A 21,702-nucleotide genomic window follows, 5' to 3' on the forward strand; every position below is an offset into this window, starting at 1 on the left:
TCTTTTATTCACAACATCCAAGACTTGACATGGGCTGTATTTCAGCTACTAGGCCTATATCAGGAGTCTAAAAATGCTATCGGCAAAAGTTCCTACTCAAATCATAGACATTAAACCATTGATCCAATGACAGTGAACTTATGGGAGTTAAATTATCAATCCAGCATTTGTTGTGCCAGGGTTTTCTTTTGCTTTATGCCTAAGAGTATTGGTATAGCTCTTGCATAGCTCGGCACACTTGATTGTTACATGTTTTGAGTGTTGTACAACTCTATTTGTTTAATTAAAAACCATTCAGTTTAAAAAAAAAAAATCGATCCTGCAACAGTGAATTTATAGTAAACTGAGATTTGTCACATCCAACTAATGACTGATGGTTCCTTGCCACAGCCTGAATCAGCCATTAGTTGGATGTGAACCATTTCCCTTTACTATAAGTTCACTGTCACTGGATCGATGGTTTAACACCATAATTTGAGTGAGAACTTTTGTCAATAGCATTTTTAGACTCCTGATGCAGGCCTTAGTAGCCGAAACACGGCCCATTTTGAGTCTTGGATGTTGTGAATACAAGAGCTTTATAACATCATCTGGTGTGGGTTATTCATCTTCACTGAGTTGTTCGTGTCCAGTAAGAATAGATTCATATGCCCATATTTTAGAAAAATATGTTCGTAAGGGTCAATATTGCACCACACTGCCTGTTCTTCCCCTTCTTCAGGAGCATCTATGATTTTTTTGAATTTCCATTTATACATGTATACAGCTGAGGGCCCATTTCAAGTACATTTTCCCATATGTTCTGAAAGGCAATAAAGCCCTGAGCTCACTTATGGCAAAGGAAAAGAACATCACATTGAGGTCGATATTCAAAGTGATTTCCTCTCCTGCCTGGTTAAATGACTATCCACTGATATTCAGCGGTACTTAACTGGTTAGTGGAGTGGAGGAGTACCCTAATGGTTAGTGCAGTGAGAACCAGGGGAACTGGGTTCAAGTCCTGTTACAGCTACTTATTTCGGTAACGGAATTCAAACATGCGTGGGATAAACATAAAGGAATCCTATGCAGAAGAAAGGGATCCTCAGGAGCTTAGCCTAGAATGGGTGGCAGAGCTGGTGGTTGGGAGGCGGGACTAGTGCTGGGCAGACTTATACGGTCTGTGCCAGGGCTGGTGGTTGGGCGGCGGGGATAGTGCTGGGCAGACTTATACGGTCTGTGCCGGGGCTGGTGGTTGGGCGGCGGGGATAATGCTGGGCAGACTTATACGGTCTGTGCCAGAGCCGGTGGTGGGTGGCAGGGATAGTGCTGGGCAGACTTATACGGTCTATGCCAGAGCTGGTGGTTGGGAGGCGGGGTTGGTGGTTGGGAGGCGGGGATAGGGCTGGCCAGACTTATACGGTCTGTGCACTGAAGAGGACAGTACAAATAAAAAAAGTAGCACATATGAATTTATCTTCTTGGGCAGACTGGATGGACCGTGCAGGTCTTTTTCTGCCGTCATCTACTATGTTACTATCAAGCTCATTTTCAAAGCACTTAGCCTCCCAAAGTTCCATAGAAACCTATGGAACTTAGCCTCCCAAAGTGCTTTGAAAATATGCCTGAACGTTACTATGTTATTTTCTGTTTATTTATTTTATTTGTGGCTTACCTTTACCCAAAGCGATTAAGAAAAACAAAACATACAATTAACAAAAAAATACTAAAAGATAGCAAACAACACTAGTCAAACAGCAGTTAATATATCAACCCAGTTAGATAACAGTTACTTTATTCTTCTAGAAAGGCCTTTAAAAAATAGCGAGTCTTTAGGAATTGTTTGAAAAGCTGAATATTATCACATAATCTTAAATGTCCAGGCAAACCATTCCATAGCAGAGGACCACCAATCGAAAATGCTCGCTTCTTTTTATCCACATAGTGATACATTGGGCTTGTACATTTTTAAAATATTACAAAAATAATCAGGAACAATCCCATATACACGCTGATGTATCAACACAAGAACCTTAAACACAGGGGCGTAGCCAGACAGCAGATTTTGGGTGGGCCTAGGCAAGAAGTGGGTGGGCACCAAATGTTTTCTCCCCCACCCTCCACATCAAAAAAATATCTCAGCTGGTGGGAAAATGCTTCTCTCCAGTCTCCACCTTGGTAGTCTGCAGCAGGCATGCACTAAAAACTGAGCATGCGAAGGTGCCAGTATTGTGGAGAGCAGCATTTTCATTACCATCTGCTACTGTTGGATGGGTCTGAGTCCTACGTGGGTGGGCCCCAGCCTACCCAGGCCCACCTGTGGCTACGCCACTGCTTAAATATAACTCTAAACTTAACAGGCAGCCAATGTAATTTTTTTTTAATGCTAGAGTAATATGTTCTGATCTAGACACTTCAGTAATCAAATGTGCCGCCACATTCTGGATGACCTACAGAGCCTGGAACCTAAAAGTTGACATACCTAAATATAAAGAATTACAGTCACAACCCTCTGTTGCCCCAGATGCAAAATAAGTACCTGTATAATATATAAACTACTCAATGTTGTGGGTGGTCCGAGGGAGGGGTCAGTAATTATACAGTAAAGTGTGATATTCAGAACTTAACTGCCAAAGTAAAACCGTTCAAACATAGGCCTGAGTTTTCTGCCAGTCACAGATGACCCAGCATTGAATATCTGGGCATAACAGAGGAGGGGCCAAAAAAAAAAAAAAACGCTGACTGAATATTTACCACATTGTTTTTATCGTGTGACGTTCGACATATCAACAAGAACTCTGCTTGCTGCTGCTAAAGTAGGTTTGTTGCACAAGGAAACAGATTCAGATATAAGGCCCTCTTTACTAAGCAGCGTTATAGGTTCATTAACGCTTTTAATGCGCATTGATATATGTGCGTTAACCATGTACATGCCTACAATATCCCTATAGGCACCTACATGGTTAGTGTGCGCACTAAGTGTAGGTTCACTAAAAACAGTAAGGGGTCCTTTTACTAAGGTGCACTGAAAAATGGTCTGCGGTAGTGTAGACGCGTGTTTTCGTCATGCACAGAATTCTTTTTTTAGCGCACCTATGAAAAAAATGCCTTTTTTGCTGAAAATGGATGTGTGGCAAAATGAAAAATTGGTGCACGCCCATTTTGGGCCTGAGACCTTACCTCAAGCCATTGACCTAGCGGTAAGATCTCATGCGGTAACCGGGCGGTAACGGTCTACACATGTCAAATTCCACTTGATGCGTGTAGCTGCTGTGCATCAGAAAATAAAAAAAACATTTTACAGACACACATAGTGGACGCGCCAAAATTAAAATTATCGCAAGGTCCATGTGGTAACCAGGCAGTAACTCCAATTTGGCGCATGTTGGGCACGCATAGGCACCTATCCAGCTTATAATCGAAAGTGAACGCCAGCTATCTTCCAACACAAATCGGGAGATGGCCGGCGATTTCTTAAAAGCGGCGAAATCGGTATAATTGAAAGCGGCATTTTAGACAGCATCGTCGCTTTCCCGTCGCTTCGCCGGCAAAAGTTCAAGGGGCGTGTTGGTAGATTAGCGAAGGCGGGACATGGGCGGGCATGGGCGTGGCTACCAGATGGCCAGCTTTCGCCGATAATGAACAAAAAAAAGCGGCGTTAAGCAGTATTTCGCCGGGTTTACTTGGTCCTTTTATTTTCACGACCAAGCCTCAAAAAGGTACCCCAACTGACCAGATGACCACTGGAGGGAATGGGGGATGACCTCCCCATACTCCCCCAGTGGTCACCAACCCCCTTCCATACTAAAAAAATAAAACTAAAAACCTTTTTTGCCAGCCTGTATGCCAGCCTCAAATGCCGTACCCACCTCCATGACAGCAGAATGTGTTCTATCCTCCGACAGCCTTTCCCTGGTTGCGATGTGGCTCTTGGGTGAGTGTGACACCTTTTCTGTTAGGTGCCCTGCAGAGTCACATTAGCAATGCATTGTGGTGGGTGTAGGGTACTGGGCTCTACTCCCATGGTGCTTTCCCCCCCCTGCTAACTGGGTCAGAATGTGCCCTGTTTTGTTTCCTGTTGTAGTCCATGTGGTAGTGGCCATTTTTGTAAGCCAGTTTTAGTTCCCTTTCCTGTATTACCCACGTTAGAGAACGTAGTTCTTACCTTGAATGGTACTGAAAGAGGGCATTGTACACCATTGTGCCAGCTCTGACCTACTGCTAATTTTAGTACCAGGGGACTCTGATCTGCAGTTAACTGTGAGTAAACATGGTTATTTCAAGAAAGGACTTTTTCAGAGAGATTAGTCTTCAGGTGTGAACTGGTGTGCCAAAGTTATACAGCAGCAATAAGTCCTAGAGGCTGTATGCAGGTCCCTGGAACAATTTTAGTGGGTGCAGTACATTTGTGGGTAGTGGGTTTGGGGGGGTTTGGGGGCTCAGCTCCCAAAGTAAGGGAGCTATGCACGTGGGAGCTTTTCTGAAGTCCACCACAGTGACCCCTAGGGTGGCTGGTTGGTGTCCTGGCATGTCAGGGGGGCCAGTGCACTAAAAATGCTGGCTCCTCCCACGGCCAAATGCCTTGAATTTGGCCGGGGTTTGAGATGGCCGACATAACTTTCCATTATCGCTGAAAAACAAACCCGGCCATCTCAAACCCGGCGAACTCCACGGCATTTGGCCGGGCTAAACCGTATTATCGAAAAAAAAGATGGCCGGCCATCTTTTTCGATAATATGGTTCCAGCCAGCTGTAGCGCCGCCGCCAACATAGATCGCCGGTGATCTATTTGGCCAGCGAGGTTCGATTATGCCCCTCCACCCGGCTTAGTAAAAGGGCCCCTAATGCATCTTAGTAAATAGGGCCCATGTTTTGCTATAAATTCAGAAAGCTGGCTTCTAGGTTGTAATTTCACAAGGATGAACATGTGCAGAGAGAGAGAGAGAGAGAGAGAGAGAGTTTGGGGCTATAAACCTGCACTATGTCTAAGAGTTTGAATGAAGCTTATATGAATTTTGTACAAATAAACTAGCTATTTGTCTAGGCATAGAGTTTATTTTTAGAGAATGACCATGATTGTTTACCAGAGTTATTCCTTGACTGTCTCAGTTATGCCTCAATTATCCCAGAGGTAGTTCCCTACTTTCACTGCATCAATATGCCCCGCAGCTTTCCCATGCCTTCTTAGAAGTTATTTCCTGCGAATGAGCTGTCCACATGGTCTGTTCCATTTTCAGCTTGTTTCTGCAGTTGTCTTGGGTTTTGTTTGCAGTGCAGTCAATACCTCCACCCAAGTAATTCAAGGAAGTGAAAATGATGTATGCCTGCTGTGATAAAACACTGTCTTAGGGAAGCCTGTACATCGACAAAACAAACACTCAGATACAGTCTTATAAAATAGCAAAACAAAACAATGTGATTTCTGTTTTAGATGCGTTTCCTGGAAGTTCTCTTGCAGAAAAGACAGATGGAGCTTTTTATAGTTCCTAATAATATCTTGCCATTCGTGGACAAATGGAAGACAAAGATTACAGAAACCTGTGGTTTTTTGCTCCCATAATTTTGAAGCTTAAACATTTTCCACATATCCACCACCCTCTCCTTGAAAAAGTACTTCCTGACATTAGTCCTGCGTCTGCCCCCCTTCAACCTCAGTTCATGTCCTCTAGTTCTACTGCCTTCCCGTCTCCAGAAAAGGTTCATTTGCGGATTTATATAGAATTGGTACTAAGCACGTGACATTGGAGCACTTAGACTGAGGTGCCAGTTGATAAAATCACCCTTTATGTACAGACTATCAAACTCTGCCCATGATCTACCCATATTCTGCTTTGTATACCAGCAAAGTACACGCCACCATATCACAATGTCTACTTTTACACAGGTTGCTAGTTTGTACGAGGCCAATTATACATGTGTGTGACCACATACCTGTGAGAATAACTATAGAATTTTAAATTACCAACAGTGTTTCAGTGGTTAAAGATCTCTTGAGATTCAGAGAGGGGATAATTCTAAGAACCAGATTTGTTTTCCTGGACTTCGTCAAACTGTCCCATATACTACATTTATATTTCAATATGTTTTTTAAAACCCAAATATGTAGATAAATATTTAAGGAGTATCATATAATTTAACAATGCTTGCCCCTTTGAAGTCTAGGAAGAGCACATATAAATTATTCTACAGTGCATAATGCAAAATATATGTAAATATAATAATTTTGTTGGATGTGGTGCTTTGAATTCAGTCAGGATTATAATTCACTTTCAAATTACAGTACATTTCTGAAATATATGTATGTTGGTCTGACTTTTAATTTTGGTGCCTAATGGCCAGTTTGAAGGAAGGGGAGAAACAGCTGCAGATGGGTAGACTGGTGGACAGGAAGTGTCTTCCTCAAGGTTATAAAGAAACTCAGGATTGCGTTTCATAAGGTGAATCCCACATGCTGTGTGTTATTGAAAATATTTTGGCTATCCTTTTTAAAGCATGTCAAACTTCACTTATATAATATGGATAGTTTTAGCAGTGGTGTACCTAGGGTAGTTGACACCCGGGGCTGGTCATTTTTTAACACCCCCCCCCCTCCAAAATCCAGTACTAGGCATACCGAGAATACAAAATACTCAGGACCTACAGAGCAATTCTAGCATACCTTAAGCAGTCATTTCTACAAGTCACACAAGGAAAAGGAAAGCATCTTAAACACTACAGTGAGCACTAGAACATCAATTCACCTATTGTAAAATGAAACCAGACAGAATAGTACAGATCGTCGATCCTGCACAGTCAATGTCAACTGAAAGTCATGTCTTTTTCACAAACACAGATACACCCTAATCCACTATAGAATAAGTAATCATAAACTTTCTATTTAGACAAAAATTAAACTGAACTCCCAAGATGCTAGACTCTGCATAAAAATGCAACACCACAGAAACAGAAAACGTCCCCTAGTACTGTGCAAAATATAAAGACAGCAGATGTAAATTTGAAAAAACTAAAAAATACCAATCACCACTTTACAAATTAACAAATAGAAATAAAACAAATATAGAAAATAAAATAATATTATTTTATTGGACTAATACATTTAGCTTTCAGAGGCCAAAACCTCCTTCCTCAGGTCAATACAGTATACTGCTGTTACAGTATCCTATCCTGACCTGAGGAAGGGGGTTTTGTTCTCCAAACGTTAGTCAAAATGTATTAAAGTTAGTCCAATAAAAAGATTACCTTATTTACATGTTCTATTTATAAACATTTATTAACACATCTACCATACTACTTTATCCTAAAGCAAAAAAATAAAAATATATATTTTATTTACAGTTTGTTGTCTCTGGTTTCTGCTTTCCTCATCTTCTTTTCACTGTCTTCCTTCCATCCAGCATCTGTCTTCGCTCTCTCTCTCTGCTATCCAGTGTCTGCCCTCTCTGCTGTCCCCTCCATCCAATGTCTGCCTCTCTCCCTGCCCCTTCTATCTACTGTCTGCCCTCTCTCTCCCTTCCATCCAAATCTGCCCTCTATCTCTACCCCTTCCATCCACCATCTGCCTGGCTGCCCTCTCTCTCTCCCCCTTCTATCAACTGTCTGCTCGTTCTCTCTGCCCCTTCAATCCACCATTTGCCCTCCCTCTCCCATGCATCCAGGGTCTGCCCTCCCTCTCGCTCCCCCTTCCATCCAGGATCTGTCCCCTCTCTCTCTCTGCCCCCTCTTTTCGGCCCCAGTTCCAGCCCCATTATCCAGATATATTGACACACTTTCTGCTGGAGTTTAATCAACCCCTCCCCCCCCCCCCCCCCCCCCCCCGGGGATCAGTAAAGGGAGACAAATAAAGAAGTTTTTAAAAAACGGGGTAACACATTCATCTTAACTGCACTTATTCTCCCCACCCAAGATAAACAGGCCATCCCATCAGTTCAAACCTGCCATCACTCGGGTAAGCAAAGGAGGATAATTCAATTAAAACAGACAATCCAAGTCTGCTGAGATAGCTACCCCCAAGTATCGGATGCTATGAGGAGCCCACCGAAAAGGAAAGCGCCGACGCAGGATAGGAAGAATAGTAAAACTACATTTTGGAAATGACTGCCACTCATGCAAGTTCACATGTGAGTTATTATTAAGCCATCACAGCTAAAAAGGTGTTCAGCAATTGCACTGGCAGGAGGTGTTATTTCAAATCAGGCCAGGCTGCAGTACTACTGATGTCATCTGACTGGGTCTGCAGACTTTGCTCCTTCTGTCTCGCTGCACCCTACGCCTGGAATAGACTTCCTGAGCCCCTACGTCTTGCTCCATCCTTGACCATCTTTAAATCTAGATTGAAAGCCCACCTCTTTAACATTGCTTTTGACTTGTAACCACTTGTAACCTCTCGCCTCCACCTACCCTCCTCTCCTCTTTCCTCTACACATTAATTGATTTGTTTGCTTTATTCTTTGTCTATTAGATTGTAAGCTCTTTGAGCAGGGACTGTCTTTCTTCTATGTTTGTGCAGCGCTGCGTATGCCTTGTATCACTATAGAAATGCTAAATAGTAGTAGTAGTAGTATCCCACCTGCCCCTAGTTCCAGTTCCAGCCCCAACCCACATCTCCCACCTGCCCCCTTTTCAGTCCCCAGTTTCAGCCCCAGCCCTTTTCTCCCACCAGTCCTGAGCTTCAGCCCCCAGCCATTTCTCCCTGACCCCTTTTCAGCCCCCAGTTCCCAGTTTCAACCCAGCCCTTTTCTCCCACCAGTCCCGAGCTTCAGCCCCAGCCGCTTCTCCCTGTCCCCTTTTCTGCCCCCAGTCCCCACAGTTTCAGCCCCTGCCCCTTTTCAGCCCCCAGTTCCAGTACTAGCCCCCTTATCCCACCTACCCTCCTTTTCAGCCCCCAGTTCTAGTCCCCTTCATCCACATGCCTTGCATTAGGGCCCCCCTTTTCAGCCCCAGACCCATTCTCCCACCTGCCCCAGGCATGGCCCCATTCTCCCTCCTGCCCCCTTCTCAGACCCCAGTTCCAGCTCCAGGCCCCTTCTCCCATTTGAACCCCCCCTCCCAGACCCAGTCCCCTTCTCCCATCTGAGCCCCCCACCCATTCCCTTTCTCCAATCTGAGACACCCCCAGACCCAGTCCCCTTCTCCCATCTGAGCCCCCCTCCCCGACCCAGTCCCTTTCTTCCATCTGAGCCCCCCCTCCCCGACCCAGTTCCCACCTGCTTACCAGCTCTGTGGACGGACAGACGACCCTCTTCTCCTGCCACCCAGCCTCGTGTCTACTCTGCTCTGCTGTAAAGGAAGCAAATCGCCTCGTCGCGTTGGCCCTTCCCTCACTGTGTCCCGCCCTCGCGGAAATAGGAAACATGAAAGAGAAAGCAGGGAATTGTTTCCAGACTCATTTGAGGAGATATACCTTGATACAGCACTAGTTGTGAAACGTGAATTCATGTCGGTGCAAATCTCTGAGATGAGTGATCAGTTGTGTTAAAATCTTTTGAAATGAAAGAAGAAATGTAAAGCGAAGCTCCAGTTTTGAAGCTAAGTGCTATTTTTGAATATCTGAAATTTGAACTTGATTTTTATAAAATATAAGAGAAAAACTTGCTAAAATTAAAAGTAAAATTAAAATGGATCAAATGAGAAATACCTACCCATCACAAAAATGCCTGTCTCACATTATTAGCCTGTGTGATGGTGATAGGAAAATCTGAAGGATCCTAAAAAATGCAAGTAATAAATACCCTTTGATGAATATAAAAGCATGTTTGAAGTATATTGAGAGTTGGGTAATGTTTTGTGAGATATAGTAATACCCCCTCTATTAAATATAAATAAAAGGGATACCATAGTAGGTGTATTAAATCTGACTCGACACAGTACCATGTTTCGGCACCTACGTGCCTGCTTCAGGAGTTTAAATGGATAAAACAAATATGTGTGAAGAGATCAATGTATAGATAAATGATCATGGAGTAATACAAAATGGTAAAAACAAGCATAGCGATAGAAAGAATATAACGATAAATGGAATTTGCTTAAATACTGACCTCCACAATTAAACAGATGGATGGGGGCTAAGAAACCCTTAATGTAAGGGAGGATTGGCTGACCAGTATTTTCAAGGTAAAAGAATATCACCAGCTTCCTTCTAGGGTTTTCTAGAAATGCAAGAAATGTAAACTGAAATATAACTGGCCTTTGAGTTATGAGAAAATCTTACTGTTGCTCCTAGTCTTATCAAAATGTGACATCTGTGCTGGAATTCTTTCTAGTCTCTTAGAAATAATCTTTATTTCATCTGATCATATTGATGATTCATGACACTGTATGTGTGAGGCACTTAGATATAATTTAACTTACTGAGCATTTGGTTTGCATTGTAAAGTGTTTTATGTAATAGATAAGAGGATTTATATTGAGACCATCCCATTTGGCAAACAACATTATTGGACCATATGTTGCAATAGTTGGGGTTATTTAGGGGTCAATTATGAGCTGATTTCAATTGCATAAATGTAACTAGTTTAAAATGCCCCAGGGCACCGGGCTAAAATCTGAGGGGTCCTTTAGCTAAGGTGCGCTGAAAAATGGCCAGCGGTAGTATAGGCGAGGGTTTGGGGCACGCACAGAGAATGTGGTAAAGGCGGTAAACTTAGCGGAGTTTTAAAAAGGTTTGGACGGCTTCCTAAAGGAAAAGTCCATAGACCATTATTAAATGGACTTGGGGAAAATCCACTATTTCTGAGATAAGCAGTATAAAATGTGTTGTACTTTTTGGGGATCTTGCCAGGTATTTGTGACCTGGATTGGCCACTGTTGGAAACAGAATGCTGGGCTTGACTGACCTTTTGGTCTGTCCCAGTATGGCAATACTTATGTACTTATGTACATGTAACTTCCTCGAGTGTCCCCTAGTCTTTGTACTTTTGGAATGAGTAAAAAAAAAAATCACTTCTTATGTTTTATTTTAGTTACATTTGTATCCCGTGCTTTCCCACTCATGGCAGGCTCAATGCGGCTTACATGGGGCAACGGAGGGTTAAGTGACTTGCCCAGAGTCACAAGGAGCTGCCTGTGCCTGAAGTGGGAAACAAACTCAGTTCCTCAGAACCAAAGTCCACCACCCTAACCACTAGGCCACTCCAGTGGATGTAGATGTAGATCTGAACAGCCTTTCTATTGTTTGCTGTGTATAATATATAACACCCGGCCATCAGAAGCACATAACAGTATGATGATGAAAACGTTTTTGATATACAGCATTGATGCCGCCATTTTTTAGCATGGAGCATGTTTTCATATCCTAGATGCACACATATAATAACAGTGTGTACAATGCAATACATACAATAGTAACATAGTAGATGACGGCAGAAAAAGACCTGCACGGTCCATCCAGTCTGCCCAACAAGATAAACTCATATGCGCTACTTTTTGTGTATACCTTACCTTGATTTGTGTCTGCCATTTTCAGGGCACAGACCGTAGATGTGTTCTTTACCCTTAAACTTAATCATGGAGTAGAATGAAATAAAAAAAAAACTTTGATGTTTATGAAACTACAGCTTATCCACACAGCTCTATAATATATGTACATATCCATACTAACCTTGTGACAGACACGGGTCTCAGAAAAGAGGTAGCACTTTTGAAGTGATTGCATGTCATTGAAAATAATTAGTTAGAAGTGACAGATACAAAGTGAGCATTGAGCAGTTTCAAGGGCCTAACTTAACAGGGGAACTCTATTGATATTGATAGAAGTCAGCAGGACAGATAAAGGTGTTGTTCTGGCAAATGGCTTGTTATATTCTGAGTGCTGTATGTGATCTCCCAGAGAGTACAAAGTGGCTTGAAAATTGTCTACAGCTGTGCACTCTGTGCTCTACATTTTCATCAGGGCTGATGGGTTGAGCATTAAGGAAGCCCAGGAAAGAAGGAGAATTTATAGCCTGTCACCGTAATGCTAAGGATGATGAACTGTTCACAGTTTTAAGCACAGGTGAAGTATTGTTAAAAAGAATAGAACACAGAACTAAAATAGGAAGAGAAAGTTAAAGCAAAGTGCGGTATCTGGAATAAAAATTAGAAATAAAAAGCTTATTCTTTCAAACCTATGTACTGATTACTTTTATAACTGCATCTTACTGTAAAAGGTACAGATAATTAGGGGACCCTTTTATAAAGGCATGTAAGGCACTATGCATGTCCAGCACACACCAAATCAGCATTACCGCTTGGCTAACACTTGCCCTGGGGCAGTAATTCTGAATTTGGCACATGTCGAAAACAGGGGCGTAGCTACGTGGGGCCACAGGGGCATGGGCCCCCATAGATTTGGCCCTGGACCCCCCCCACCCGCCGCCAACCCCTTTGACCCCCCCTCCCGCCGCCAACCCTCCCCTGCTGCCATCGGGTACTTTTTCTGGCGGGGGTCCCCAACCCCTGCCAGCCAAAGTCTTCTTCTCCGGCGCGGCCGCGTTGCTGATCTGCAAGGGCAGGCTTCTGTTTCTGTGAGTCTGACGTCCTGTAGAAACAGAAGCCTGCCCTTGCAGATCAGCAACGCGGCTGCACCGGAGAAGAGGACTTCGGCTGGCGGGGGGTCGGGGAAGGTACCGGCACACATCTGTGACTGTTGTTCTGTGCATAAATATTAGCCTCTCAAAAATGTCTTGCACATAAAATTTTTGCAATGCTGATATTTATACAGAGAACAGCATTTCAGTTCATGCACAAGTGTGTGCTGGTACTTTCTTTTCCTTTGGATACACGCACAGAGCTGTTACCTCCGGTTCCGTCTTTAAACTTGCAGGTACTTGCTATGGTTACAGAAAAAAAATGGCAGTAAATCTCAAAACCTGGCATTAAATCTTCTTGACTAACCCTTCTATGCTGCCTCAGACCTGATGGCAAATTTCTCTCATTACTTCTGTACGAATGGCCTCATTATCATTCATGTTAATACACTGTGCACCCATGTGTAATATGAGAGTTAATGTCCATGCTGAACCTTTGTGTGCAATGTGCTCCCTGCAGTGTGCACATAAACCTCACGGTAAGCCTGCAGTTCTGCTATTAGTAGCTTTCTGCATTGGCCTTAAGGTCAGCAGAAACCTTTTTTGCTAAGAACTATCTTTATTTTAGCATCTCTGTAGCATCATAAAATCTACAGGCTACCTGGGGGAGAGAAGAAGGAAGGGTTGATTGGCTCATTGGAATGGGGCAATGCAGTGGTGTAGGAAGGGGGGACGGTGGGGCGGTGCGCCCCGGGTGCACGCCGCTGGGGGGGGGGGGTGTCGGCTCCGCTGGTTCCCTGCTCCCTCTGCCCCGGAACAGGAAGTAAACTGTTCCGGGGCAGAGAGAGCAGAGAACCAACGGAGCCGACACAGCTCCCAGCAACGTGCACTCGGGGGTGGATCGGCCCACCTGCCCAACCCTCGCTTCTCAATGTAAGTAAAAATGCAGTCCGGTGGGGAGGTGTGCGCCGGAGGGGGGAGGGTGCGCCGTGCTGCACCTGGGGGGGGGGGGAGGGGTGTGCAGTGGCGACCCGCCCCGGGTGTCAGCCACCCTCGCTATGACACTGAGGCAATGTTGAAACAGCTTCTGTAAACATAAATCTCCTGTTAGGGCTTTCTGCGTGGTTTGGGTACTGGGAAAAAAACATTTGCTGCTCTAATTTTGTTTGTATGCTTTCAATTCAGTTTTACTGTGTTCCTCATTATACTGTACATGTTTGTGAATGAGAAAGCAGTTAAGAGTGAGTGAAGCTTGCCAATAGGCACTTCCAAATCCATTCCAAGTCTGTTAAAATGTGTGTTCTGCAGTCTGTATTCAGATGAGTTCAGAAGCAGTAGGAGTTAATACGTTTGCTCACTCACTGGGGCCCGATTCACTAAGCTTTGCCTCTTCTTCTGCATACATTAGGGCCTTTTTACAAAGGCACACCAAAAAGTGGCCTGCGGTAGTGTGGGCGTGTGTGTTGGACGTGTGCTGGACCATTGCTCCACTGCGACTGGGAAAAAGGGAGGGGGGGCGGGTTGGGCCTGCAAGTGGACATGTGGCAAAATCTAAACCAGTGTTCCTCTATTTACAGCTGAGCCTTAATGCCATCCATTGACTTAGAGGTAAGGACACACACATTACCCACGTTTAGGTGTGTAAATTTGGACCACGTTTCAGTTGGTGCAAAATGTCTGCTCCTAAAGTTAGGCGCAATTCCTGGGCATAAGCACTATTCTATAAACAACGCCTTAACTTTAAGTGCAGCTTATAGAATAGCACTTTTTTCTGTGCTGATTTTTTTTGGCACCATATATAGAAATTCACCCCTATATGACAAATGCTACCTAGTTTTAAAGATGTCGTGGAACGAGCGTTTTTGACCTTTAAAGTGTTAAAAGTTCCAAAGAACTATCAGATCACTTTGACTTCTACCAGGGGCGTAGCTAGGTGGGGCCACGGGCACATGGGTCCCCATAGATTAAGCCCTGGCCCCCTCTACTTTGGACCCCCCCACCGCCAACGACGACCCTCCCCAGTTGCCACCATCAGGTACCTTTGCTGGCGGGGGTCCCCAACCTCCGCCAGCCAAAGTCTTCTTCAGCGCTGCTCGACTCCGGCGCCTTCGCTGATAATCTGTTTCTGACTCCTGAAATACTTCATGATCGTCCTGCATGGGGCTACATACAGGACGTGCACGGAGAACGTTAGGAGTCAGAAACAGATCAACAGCGAAGGCACCGGAGTTGACCAGCGCTGAAGAAGATTTCGGCTGGCAGGGGTTGGGGACCCCCACCAGAAAAGGTACCTGGCGGCGACGGGGGTGGGTCAGCGGCGATGGGGGGGGGGGTGGCGGCGGGAGGGGAGGTCCAAAGTGGCAGGGGGGTTGGTGGCTGGTGGAGGTGGGCTAAACTGTACCTCCCCACCTCGGGCTCTGGACAACCCCTACCACTGAGGTCTGGCTACACCCCTGGTTTCTACCACTCAAAGATATTGTTGAGCTCAGATCAGGAGACCTTTCTGTTTACCTCCCTCTTTTCTTGAAGCTGGTGGAAAGGCAATAATTAAATCTAAAATGGGGAAGGGACAATAGGATCTGATATACCACCTTTCTTGGGGTTACAATCAAAGCGGTTTACATGTTATATAAAGGTACTTATTTTGTACCTGGGGCAATGGAGTGTTAAGGGGTCCTTTTACTAAGGTGTGCTGAAAAATGGTCTGTGGTAGTATAGGCACGAGTTTCGGGCGCAGGCAGGTCCATTTTTCAGCACGCCTGTGAAAAAGGCCTTTTTTAAAATTTTTGCCGATAATGGACATGCGGCAAAATCAAAATTGGTGCGCGTTCATTTTGGGTCTGAGACCTTACCGTCAGCCATTGACCTAGCAGTAAAGTCTCACGCGGTAACCATGTGGTAATGACCTACGCAGGTCAAATTATTTTTCGGACACGCGTATCGGACGCAAGAGCCACGTGGTAGCTGGGCGGTAACTCCATTTTGGCATGCGTTGGGCGTACGTAGACGCTCACGTGATTTGTAAAAGGGCCCCTAAGTGACTTGCCCAGTTTCTCTGGTTCTCAGGCCACTGCACTAGCCATTAGGCTACTTCTCCACTCCAAAATGCAAAATAGATATGTTGAAAATCCCCATCTTTGGAATTCCCTCTTAAGAACACTTTTGACCTAGCTTTTAGAGAAACACTCAAAACTTAGCTTTTTCAAGAAATCAGTAGTTAGATACAAGGGTCGTATCACTAAAAGGCATTAGAATCTGGGCTTAGTGTGCCTTAACATAGGACTTTTCTGCACACTAAGCCCAGATTCAACATGGCACAATTTAAGGCATTTTTGATCATTTTATTTTTTCAGGTTATGCAATTAGTATCTGGCACCTGGAAAAAGTTAAGGTGAAAGCTTCTGCCTTCTATCTAGAAGGTGATAAGTACCCCTTCATTAACCGTACATTAATCAGTTAGTACATAGTAATACATAAGTACCTAAGTATTGCCATACTGGAACAGACGGAAGGTGCATCAAGCCCTGCATTCTGTTTCCAACAGTGGACAATCCAGGTCACAAATACCTGGCAAGATCCCCCCAAAAAGAGCAAAACATTTTATATTGCTTATCCCAGAAATAGTGGAGTTTTCCCAAGTCCAATTTAATAATGGTCTATGGACTTTTCCTTGAGGAAGCCATCAAACCTCTTTTAATCCCCGCTATGCTAACTGTTTTTACTACATTCTCTGGCAATGAATTCCAGAGTTTTAATTACACATTGAGTGAAGAAATATTTTCTCCGATTCGTTTTAAATTTACTACTTTGTAGCTTCATTGCATGCCCCCTAGTCCTAGTATTTTTGGAAAGAGTAAACAAGTGATTCACATCTACCGGTTCCACTCAAGTCATTATTTTAATGTGAATGCTCCAGCTGGTTAAATCTTCCACACTCATTCTCCTCCCATTCCATGCCCCCTGGTAAAATATATTTAATTAAAAAAGTGACCTACCAGTTAGTGCATGCAAACAGGCAAAATACCACAAAACACTTTAAAATGTTTTGCGGCTTATTTTTCCCCATGCTAACCCCCTTATTCCATAAATGTCAGCAAATGAATGCCTGTTCCCAATTTGTGTGTACAATTTAATAGAATAATGAGCCAATTAATGCCCATAATTTGCTTTTTAACAAGCAATTATTGGTACTAATTAGATTTAATTGGGACATACCTGCATACATTTAGGTACAGGATCCACGCCTAAAATTTATGCACAGTCCAAAAAATGGACCCACCTCCCCACTCCCCCCGTTTTCTATTTCTGTTGATGGCTCTCTCATTCTCCCTGTCTCCTCAGCTCGAAACCTTGGGGTCATCTTTGACTCTTCTCTCTCCTTCTCTGCTTATATCCAGCAAACCGCCAAGACCTGTCGTTTCTTTCTTTCCAACATCCATAAAATCTGCCCCTTTCTTTCCGAGCACTCTACCAAAACCCTCATCCACACTCTTGTCACCTCTCGTTTAGACTACTGCAATCTGCTTCTTGCTGGCCTCCCACTTAGTCACCTCTCCCCTCTGCAATCGGTTCAAAACTCTGCTGCCCGTCTCGTCTTCCGCCAGGGTCGCTTTACTCATACTACCCCTCTCCTCAAGTCGCTTCACTGGCTCCCTATCCGTTTTCGCATCCTGTTCAAACTTCTTCTACTAACCTATAAATGTACTCACTCTGCTGCTCCCCAGTATCTCTCCACACTCGTCCTTCCCTACACTCCTTCCCGTGCACTCCGCTCCATGGATAAATCCTTCTTATCTGATCCCTTCTCCACTACTGCCAACTCCAGACTTCGCGCCTTCTGTCTCGCTGCACCCTACGCCTGGAATAAACTTCCTGAGCCCCTACGTCTCGCCCCATCCTTGGCCACCTTTAAATCTAGACTGAAAGCCCACCTCTTTAACATTGCTTTTGACTCGTAACCACTTGTAACCACTTGCCTCCACCTACCCTCCTCTCCTCCTTCCTGTACACATTAATTGATTTGATTTGCTTACTTTATTTTTTGTCTATTAGATTGTAAGCTCTTTGAGCAGGGACTGTCTTTCTTCTATGTTTGTGCAGCGCTGCGTACACCTTGTAGCGCTATAGAAATGCTAAATAGTAGTAGTAATAGATGTTTTGGGGTGCATCGGGGGCGTGGTTTTGAGTTCAGCGCATAATTGCAGAATAATGGTGCTCCGTGTGTAAATTTAGGCGCGAGCATTTGAATGAATTTTTGTTGGTGCAAATGACCATGCCCAAATTTACGCACAATTTCTCTGCTTGTGTTAATTCTATAAATCATTCTGAATTTTAGGCGCAGCTTATAGATACTGCTTACATTGAGTTTTTTCAGCGCTGATTTCATAGGCACCATACATAGAATCTAGCTGTAAGCATTTGTTAGGTAGTAAAAGGGGCTCCTTAGTTCTTTAATAGTGTCAGTAATAATATATTGATTATACTGTGTTCTAGTAACCCGTGACTTTAAATGGATCTAATCTGAGTTTATTTTTCAGGGATCAAAGGCATTGTAACCATCAATAGTTAAACAGATACTGGATCTGACAGCCTCAATATTTTCCAGATGATGAAAGAAAGCCATTTGTATATCTGAACCTTTTAATTGAAGTGTCATGTCTCCTTCCATTCTCTCATCTTGTCTTTTGTTTATTTGTAGATGGGCTGTGTTTACCTGAGTGGGATGGCGTTGTATGTTGGCCTGAAGGGAAGCCAGGGAAAGTTGTCTCTGTGCCTTGCCCGGAATACATCCAAGATTTCCACCACAAAGGTAATGTTTAGCCATCAACTGAAGCAAAACTTACAGTCTAATCCTTGGAAAAATAAAACATAAGAACCCCATGTATGTTCTGTCTATAAATGATTATAATCTCCATGTTATATAGAGGGTAGAGATCAGAATTGAGACATCAGGGTCAGGATCACTATTCCCTCTAAGGGGAATGCATGCGTGATTGATCATACATTTTAGATGCATCGCTCACAGAGTTTATATGGTTGCTCACCAAAATGGGGGGGGGGGGGGGGGTGGTGCTATATACAGACATGCATTGCTAATACTGGTGCTTAAAAACTGTTTTTTTAAAACTTGGTGCTCACATGAAAAAAAAAAAAATTTTTGCACACACCAGGCCACTCCTTAGAGGAAACATTGGTCATTATTTACTCAGTTCCAGTGCTGGATCTGTCGACATAGAGGCTTTTCTTAAAACATAAAAACCTGCAAGAGTAAACTCAATTGCAATGAGAATTGAGAGGGTAGAAGGAACAGAGAAAGAAAGGAAGGGAAGAGAATATAAATACAATCTTAAACCAAATAAATAAATAGGCAGGGAAAACAAAGCAAAAAAGAAGAGGAAGTAAGGAAGAGACCAAAATCAGGTCTTGACTCGCTGAGACTCATAAAGGCAGGCGAAAAGGACAGTAAAGCCGAGAAGGAAGTGACAGATGCCTGAGACAAGCAGTGTAGGTGACAACCACGGATTGCATGTGTATTTGCAAGCGCTCGTAGCAGGAGCAACCATTTTATAAATATACACATTGAAAAAATGAACAGCATGGACACAGTAGCTTCCATGTGGAATCTTCAGCACTTACACGTGGCAGTGGCAGTTTTGCAACATCCATGTATACTGTTCAGACTTCCACGTGAACCTGCCCCAGTTTACAAACCTACGTGTGCAATTGCCAAGAATTAAGTGGTGAGGCTGCAGTATTACTGTGGTTCCATTTCTAAAGGGGGCCATTCTGTACAAAAAATGTAAATTTAAAACGAATCACAGAAAATATTTCTTCACTCAACGTGTAAGTTAAACTCAGGAATTCTTTGCCAGAGAATGTAGTAAAAGCAGTTAGCTTAGCGGGGTTTAAAAAAAGGTTTGACTAGCTTCCTAAAAGAAAAGTCCATAAGACTTATTAAAATGGACTTGGGGAAAGTCCTCTGCTTATTTCTGGGATAAGCAGCATAAAATGTATTGTACTGTTTTGGGATCTTGCCAGGTACTTGTGACCTGGATTGGTCACTGTTACAAACAGGATAAAGGGCTTGATGGACCTTTGGTCTATTCCAGTATGGCAACACTTATGTACTTATAGAATGCCTCCCTTAGGGGTCCTCTTACTAAGCCGTGGTAAGCACCAATGCATGCTTACCGTGGGGTGCACTCAGGCATCCTACAGTAATTTTTGTATGTGCACGCGCTGGGGCGGGTCTGAGGGCGGACAGTGGGAGTGCTCTGTGCCAATCAGTTGGTGCAGCTACATTTCCCCGTGCTAACCGATTTGCATGTTAATGCTTGAGCTCTTACCACCTACATAATGGGTGGTAGTAGGGGCTCGTGAGCTAATATATTTGTAGCATTTGTATCCCACATTTTCCCACCAATTTGCAGGCTCAATGTGGCTTACATTGGCCGTAATGGCGGTTGCCATTTCCGGGTAACAGAATTACAAATGCTATTGCGTTAAGGTGCATACATACATGGTAACATACATGGAACGTAACATACATGGAATAGATCATGGTATATATATATATATATATACCATGTGTATACATGCATGTTAAAGAAGACTACATTATGGTATTGCATGAAGGTTCCTGAGTAATACATTGGATTGTAATATACATTAGGTCATCGATTATAAAGAGACCCTATTCAACATAAGGTTTAAAGTGGTAATGCTTGATCATTGATAGCAGAGTGTTTAGTCAGTCATGTGATAAAAGTTCGGTTTTGTATAGGTCATGTTTAATGTTATTATTTACTATTTAAGATGAGTGTTTATGGTATGCCTTCTTGAAGAAATCTGTTTTCAGTAGCTTTCAGAAGATGGTTAGGTCTTGTGTTGTTTTTATGGCCTTCGGTAGTGCGTTCCATAGCTGCGTGCAGATGTATGAGAAACTGGTCGCGTATATGGATTTATATTTTAGCCCTTTACAGTTAGGATAGTGGAGATTGAGGAATGTGTGTGATGATCTTTTTGCGTTCCTAGTAGGCAAGTCTATAAGGTCGGACATGTAGGTCGGGGCTTCCCCGTAGACGATTTTGTGGACCAGGGTGCAGACTTTGAATGCAATTCGTTCTTTTAGTGGGAGCCAGTGTAGTTTTTCTCTTAGGGGTTTAGCGCTTTTGTATTTCGCTAATGGCAAAATTAGCACATGGCCATTAATGGAGAAAATAGAAAAATCAGCCATTTTACCCTAGCATTAAAAATGGCCTTAGGATGTTCTAAGGCCACTTTTCACCACAGTTTAGTAAAAGGGCCCCTTAATCCATTATAAAAACAAGTCAAGGAATGCTTTTCCCCAAAGACGTGTATTCTTGCTGTGAAATGGGGAATACATGTGTAGATGTCCGCTAGGGGTCATTGGCACCATTTTGGAACCCGGAGCCAGATGGAGGTTTTCGAAGGGCCTGGTGACAATTGATTTTTGGGAACTGTGGGTGTGGCTTTGAGTCATGGAGGCCTGTGACAGATTGGAATAGAGGTAGATTGGATAAGAAGGGTTAGGGATCAGATTTAGACATTGGGAGGAGGGGGCAGTGGCTGCACTGTCTATTTACTGACACTTCTTGAGGTGGTATTAAGTATAACCGCACTATTGACAGTCATGATGGCTAGTGCGTAGTGCTGCTCTCTATGCTAGCTGTCACTGCCCACACCCATCCACGTCACGTCCGGTTCTCATCCGTGCCCACATTAAGAAACCAGCAGATCCACGCTAATGTCTACCTCACAGTAAAATCCACCCTAGATCCTTAACACAGTTTAGTAAAAGTACCTCTTTGGGTTTTTTAAGAGTATTTGATAAAGACACATTGCATTTTAATATAAGTCCCATGTTTACCACTTGTGTTTGGATTTCATATAGTGTGATATTCTGTATTAGCTTTTATTTAATTTATATTATGTAAACTGCCTTGAATGGTATGTGTACCAAGGAGGTGGTATTGAATTTAATTTAATCATGTGTGTTTTGTATATGCTTTTTATGTGAAATAATGCCTTTGTCCCCATTCTGAAGGGTAACTGAGATACAACTATGACTTTATAGCTAGCTAAGAGGCATGTTTTGTAAAGAATGCTAGATCTGTACACATGAGTTAACAGTCAAAATCATCAGGCCTTCAGGTACTGTTGGGAGATATCCAGCATTCCCCTTTAGTTTTACTTGCTG

General features: G+C 43.4%; 1 protein-coding gene across 2 annotated transcripts in view; it reads left to right on the top strand.

The window, feature by feature from the left end:
• PTH1R (parathyroid hormone 1 receptor) overlaps positions 1-21,702 on the top strand; it is a 436,123-nt gene that overhangs the window by 314,135 nt on the left and 100,286 nt on the right. For both annotated transcript variants that reach the window (XM_030197196.1, XM_030197205.1), the window contains one exon: positions 18,181-18,291. In XM_030197196.1, the coding sequence (XP_030053056.1) occupies positions 18,181-18,291 (111 nt within the window). The remainder of the gene's footprint in view (positions 1-18,180; positions 18,292-21,702) is intronic.

This window comes from Microcaecilia unicolor, chromosome 1 (genome assembly GCF_901765095.1).
Source record: "Microcaecilia unicolor chromosome 1, aMicUni1.1, whole genome shotgun sequence".
Lineage (NCBI taxonomy): Eukaryota > Metazoa > Chordata > Amphibia > Gymnophiona > Siphonopidae > Microcaecilia > Microcaecilia unicolor.